At 31.2% G+C, this 6,252-nt stretch overlaps 1 protein-coding gene across 1 annotated transcript; it reads right to left on the bottom strand.

Moving 5' to 3' along the window:
- Window positions 1–1,583: 1,583 nt before the first annotated feature.
- Window positions 1,584–2,767, bottom strand: LOC108569800 (protein argonaute 2-like). The gene is made up of 2 exons (XM_017931489.1): window positions 2,698–2,767; window positions 1,584–2,320 (listed from the first exon to the last, which is right to left on the bottom strand). The coding sequence occupies exons 1-2, from the start codon at window positions 2,707–2,709 to the stop codon at window positions 1,628–1,630; spliced, it is 705 nt and encodes a 234-aa protein (XP_017786978.1). The 5' UTR covers window positions 2,710–2,767; the 3' UTR covers window positions 1,584–1,627.
- Between the last annotated feature and the right edge of the window lie 3,485 nt (window positions 2,768–6,252).

Below are 6,252 nucleotides of genomic sequence, written 5' to 3'. Positions count from 1 at the left end.
TACATTTACATATTAATTTTGTTCACAACTCGCATATACTTGATTCTTGAAATTTAAGCACTTCACATTGCACCAAATGAATATGCATGCCTATTTAATTATTTTTAAAGTAACACAATAATATATTTGTATTCTACAAATTTTGTTCAATCTATTCTACAATATTCAAAATTTTAATCCAATAATCCTTTATATTGCTTTTTCATTAAACATCTCTTGAATATGAACATTACAACAATTTAAAAAAGAAATTGGGAGCCAAATCTGCTTGTTTAATAAACTTTTATTACACTAAATAAGTAGTACACTGAATAAAACTAAATTTCATACTTAATAAATATTTGTGCCAGAGCCGCACTTAAGGAGCCAAAAAGCAACTTGCGGCTCTGGAGCCGCACTTTGCCGACCACTGATCTAGTACAATCTGCTATCAATATCTTGAAAAAGTTGAAGCCTAAATTAAATTATTTTTTGGTTCATCTACAATTACATTTTCAAAGAAACAGTTGAAAGATGTTGTTATTGATAACAACTTTGAGTTTGTATAAATTCGAAAAGTAAGCTTTGTTGACTCACTGCAAATATATTAAGAGTATAATAAATAAATGGTTTAAATCCAGGCAAACAATATTAATGATTGAATAATGATGAAAGTTTTAAAAATCGTGCTGCTAAATTGGATTGTTCTGAAATCAACGCTTCTCTTCGACAATAACAAAAACATATTTCCTAACGGTTGTTTTCGTTTCTTATTTTTTTTTGTGTTCCTTGAAAGCGGCAATAGAAAGGATGCTGAAATTGTTTATTTTACGCGCTAGCTTTCTCTCGTAATTAAGAGCACGAATTAAGGAATCGTCCAAAACAAATCACCGAATTTTAGTTTTCACATATAAACATACATAAATAAATAAAAACATATCTTTTGAGTTAATCATATAAATTTTAATATTTGATTACAACTTAATGGTAATTATAAGAACAAAATTTGCATAAATATTTAAATACAATTATTTAGGGATTAAATATAGTAATTAGAGAGTTATATTTTAGTATTACTTTCTATATTGGTACTAACTTATATTAATGCCTAAATTTCTTATTAGATGCAATTTTCATAAGAATAGAGTCGAAGCATGTGTTGATTATTACTTTCCAATTCTAAATTATTGCTGAAGAATGGAAAACTAGTGAGAAATGAAGCAAATGTAAATGAATTAGTATTAATAAAAATCTTTCATATTTGATATAAAACTTTTACAAAATGAATAAACAAGGCAACAAAAGTGTATGCACTAGTCTGTTCTTCGTCGATTGCTTTGATTTGTTTTATTTTTGGAAAGCTTTCTAATAATAATAAGGTAAATTCATTCTCGCAATGAAATCTTGCTGCTATATATTTGTTATTACCTGTGACTGTTGCTCATTATTCAAAGACAAGATTGAAGGGATTAATTATAAACAATAATATAATATGTTACTTCTTTTATTAGCTTAAAAATAGTTAACAAACAAGATATATAAAAAGAAAACATGAAAACAATAACAAAATTTTTAAACGAAAACGATTTTTGCATGATGATGGTGAATGGTTTTCGATGAAAGATGATGATTTTTGTTGCGCAACTTCTTAGTGCTTGCTGTGGTGGTAGATGACTTTGTAGACTGGGACCTTGACTGGTACTGGCCTTGGAACTGGGATTTGGACGTGCTTCTCAACATGGACTGGCACTGGCTTTTCTACTGGGTATGGGACAGACTTCTCGACGATGTATGGTACTGGCTTCTCAACGGGAATGGTGATGGTCTTGATGACGGGAACGGCAACGGGTTGTGGAACGTGAATGTGAACTGGGTATGGGTGTGGGACTGGTACAGCTACTGGTTTTGGTACTGGGACTGGGATAGAGTGTGGAATTGGGACACCAACATGTTTGTAAACTGGGATCGCTACTGGCTTTGTGATTTCTACAGTTTGGGATACGGCGTGTCCACCGTGGCCGCCGTCTCCGCCAGAGAATCCACCGTGTCCACCGGAGAATCCACCGTGTCCGCCGTCTCCACCGGAGAATCCACCGTGTCCTCCGTCTCCGCCGGAGAATCCACCGTGTCCGCCGTCTCCGCCAGAGAATCCACCGTGTCCAGCATCTATGCCAGAGAATCCTCCATGGCCTTCGTTGCCACCGAATCCGGAATGCCCTTCGTTTCCTCCGCCGAAACCGGAATGTCCTTCATAACCACCTTGATCACCACCGTCTTGTCCATAACTACCCGCATATCCAGCATTTACGGACGCGAACAAGCAGAGGGCAGCTACAGCAACCTGATGATAGAAAAAAACATATTTATTAGATATTGTAAAGAAAGTTGTGTTTATTTTACTTTTGTCATTTGAAAGTTACGCTATATTTAATTAAATAATTGCACACAGGCAAAAGAAACACGCAGCACAAAAGTAATTGCAAGGAAACTGTTAAATCTTTATAGAGCTAAACGATGTGTGCATTAATAATAATGATGCTGAGTCGGAATGAAAGTTCAAGATGTGTTTAACAAGCAGAACAAGAAAAGAAGTAGATGTAGAGCACACACACTCATGCTAAGTACATTCACTTTCAATAACAGATCGGATGTAACTAATAGCGAGATATAATTATATTTTAATTGTAAGTTAATATCTTACAGTTGTTTTGTACTTACGTAGGTATTCATTGTACACTTGGCTTGTTGTGTACAAGGAGAGATGAAATGAGTAGATGTGGTGATTGGATGGAGTTTTAAAAACTGATGGTTAAGGCTGAGGTTACCGCTGCTTTTATACTAGGCGGAGATGTTAGAGAGTACGATTGGAGTGTGATACACTTTCACTGGGATCCCCGCAAATTTGCCTCCTCTTTGCCATCCATGCAGATATCTGCGCCATCAATCATTCACATTCCGCCGAATTCGTTCGTGGCCAATAATGACACCGCATTTCACGATGCGCCACTGCTGAATTAACTTCAACGTCAAAGTCAAACATATTTGCATCAGAAACAAACACATTTTTTATTCACATAACATTGAATCGCACTATCATATTCAATGTTAAATGACAACTTCCACACAGTTTAATAGTAATGTAACTTATTAATAATATTTAGTTTACAGGAATATTCAATATTTTTAATAGCAAATTCATAAAGATGATTAATTAGTAAATTTGGGTTAAAGTGTTAATACACACAATATTATTATTTATTATTAAATTAGAACAAATTATAAATCAATATTTTATTATAATATTTGTTTCATCAATTGATACAATTTGATCTAAAAAAATCATATTAATAAATGTAATAAAAATATAATTATTTCAATAATTAAATAGAAAGTATATTCGAAGATTATAAAAAAAAAACAGGAAATTTACAGTAATCCAATAACCTGTGCAACAAATTTGGACTAGAACTTGTTTTTTTCTTCATCTGTTTTGTCTGCATCGAATGTAACGTTATAGGAATTAATTGGAACAAATCTTTTTAATAAAATGAAAAAAAAAGAGATCCAACAAAACTGATTTAAAAAATGTATAAGAATATAACAGAAATATATAGGAAATTAATTAACTGTTAAAAAAGGGCTACTGATCATAGATCTTTCCGCCTTTTTTGTAATTATTAAGATTAATAATTACGTTTCTGAAATGAATGTTTATAATTAATTTAAAATACTTTCTTTACTCGTAGTCAACTGGATTTATGTAATTGCAAAGTGTTTTGGAAAAGAAAGTATTAAAGGTATAATGGAAAGGTAGTATCAAAACCAGGATACGATTTGTGTTCAAGAGATCTCCGCCCAAGCTCATTATTTTATGCAAGACACGAGCTCAACTTCTTTCTTATTTTGATAAATATAATTACATGCAGAGCAGACGTATACTATACTATTTATATAAAGAAAAAGTACGTAAAACAATATTCTTAAACTAATTGAAATATATAAAAAAAAAAATCAACAATTAAGCTAAGTTAAAAGAAATTTTAATTATAGCTGACATTCACTGCACAAGAATCGCTGTGCTGTAACGAAATTTGCAGATGTTCATTGAAATAATTGAGAAACAAGTTCATGCAATTATAATTATGTTATTATACAGTTTTAGTTTACATTCACTGCGAAATTCTTGTATGTTCTTTTTTATGAATACATCAATTTTCGATTAAATCAATTGAACTGGTTCAGTCACCTTTTGTATGGGAAAAGGTGACCTAAACTTTTAATGGACTAGAACAAGTTTCTTAGCGCGCACTGGAGGAGGAAGTGACTGAGCATATTTTTGGTACTCAATTAAACTACTCGTGTGTGAATCTCAATCATTCCAAGAGTTACCGTTCAACAGAATACACGTAATTTGATAAAGACTGTATATATTTTATTTCACTATTTCACATATTATAAAGTTATTTAAATCTATGTAAGTTTCAATTATGTTTATAAAATGTGCACTAAAGTAATTAGAGCAATTAAATTTCAATAGTTTAATAGTTCAGACATTATATTAAAATCAAATCTACTATTAATTATTTCTCGTAACGAAAATTCATTGATATTTTAATGATTTAGGAATAAATAAAATAATTAAGCAAATGTAGTTAAAAATTAATGACATAACTCGTTAATGAAACACCTTTCATTACGCGTTAAACAAGAAATGAAAGAAAGATGATTACATGAAGAAAATATATCAGAGATAATTAAGGGAGTAATAAAAAGTATCAGCAGGGTTTCGTAATGTATATATCGTAAGGAGAAGATGAATACAATTTTTTTTTCCTTCTTTTGCGATGTGGAAATCGAAGTGAAATGGCGTCTCACGGGTGATAGCATAAAAAAAATAATTACGAGAGAGCTGAGAGTAAAAATACTAATCACCCCAGCAATAAATAATGGTTCTTGGGGGCCAAAATATGCGGTGTAATCGATTTTATTAATGCGCCCACGGCGGGTCGAGACCAAGAATAATTGTAATTTATGTTATCTTCGTGATCCTCGTTGCGCCCCGTGCGATTTCGAACTGGGTCGATTTCCGACTGGGGTTTGTTTGTATGAAGAAAATAAAAAAGTATAAAAATGATGGTTACAAAAAAATAAATAAAATCAAATCAAACACATTCAATTTGCGCCAAGATTTTTAAGTGCGTTTCACTGCCTATTTCGTTTAAAATATATATAGTTTTAAGGATAATTAACTTTACTTCTATTCTCAACAAAGTCTAACACCCAAACCACCTAAGTGGCTCATTTAATTTAATTGTGTTTTATACCTGTAGCACTACAAAACTCCTGCGTATTTACATAATAGATATTTATGAATGATATTAAGTTTTTCACAAAAGTAGCATTGTTGTACTACTTATTGTAATTAGTATCGTTTTATGTCATTCATTAAATGAAATCGTACAACGTTCTATGGAAGGACGATTATAAAAGCCGAACTATATATTTTTCTTTGGTGATTTTGGATTAAAATGCGAGATGAACGGAAAGAGAATTGGGGAGAGGGTAGGCAGGTGGAGGCTTCAAAGGAAATAATAAGGGATTTCTATGAAGGAGAACCCGATATTGAAAATTGTAAAGCTTCATTCCCGATAGAACAATGAAGATGTATAAGTTGATGCATTTTCTCCGTAGTTTGCAAATGGAATTTCTAAAGGCGACTTTATTTGAAACTGTAATTACTTTTAGGTAAAGCATTGTGAAATGGTCCCTATGTAAATAGACGAATAACTATTAAAAGAATATTTTATTATAGATAACATAACGATTCGCGATGTTTCGCGTTTTCGAACGATTATTTAAACAATTGCCATGTATTGAATTTAATTTTATAATTTTCAATTATATTCATTATTTCTACAAAAATTTCCTAAAATTGATCAAATTTTACTTGGAAAGTCACAAGTAATATTGATATATTTTATATAAGTAATTGCATCAATTAATCAAATCAATAAAAACATTTATTTTTTGAGACTACTTCTACAAGTACTTCTATAAGTTACTTGGCAAATATTGTTTAGTATATAATTATTTCAATTTAAACATGAAATGAAATGCATTATTTACATAAACATTTTTCTATAATTGTTTGAATTTGTAATAATTAACGCTCGTTTCAAAATGTTCGAATCGAAACGCAGCATTTTTCATGCGAATATAAAAATGTGTTTAACGTTTGAGATACGAAGTTGCAGCTGCAGCTGATTCTTCGTG

The sequence above is a fragment of the Nicrophorus vespilloides genome, unplaced genomic scaffold (assembly GCF_001412225.1).
Source record: "Nicrophorus vespilloides isolate i.1.1-1 unplaced genomic scaffold, Nicve_v1.0, whole genome shotgun sequence".
NCBI lineage: Eukaryota > Metazoa > Arthropoda > Insecta > Coleoptera > Silphidae > Nicrophorus > Nicrophorus vespilloides.
This window is presented reverse-complemented; position numbering and strand designations above follow the sequence as displayed.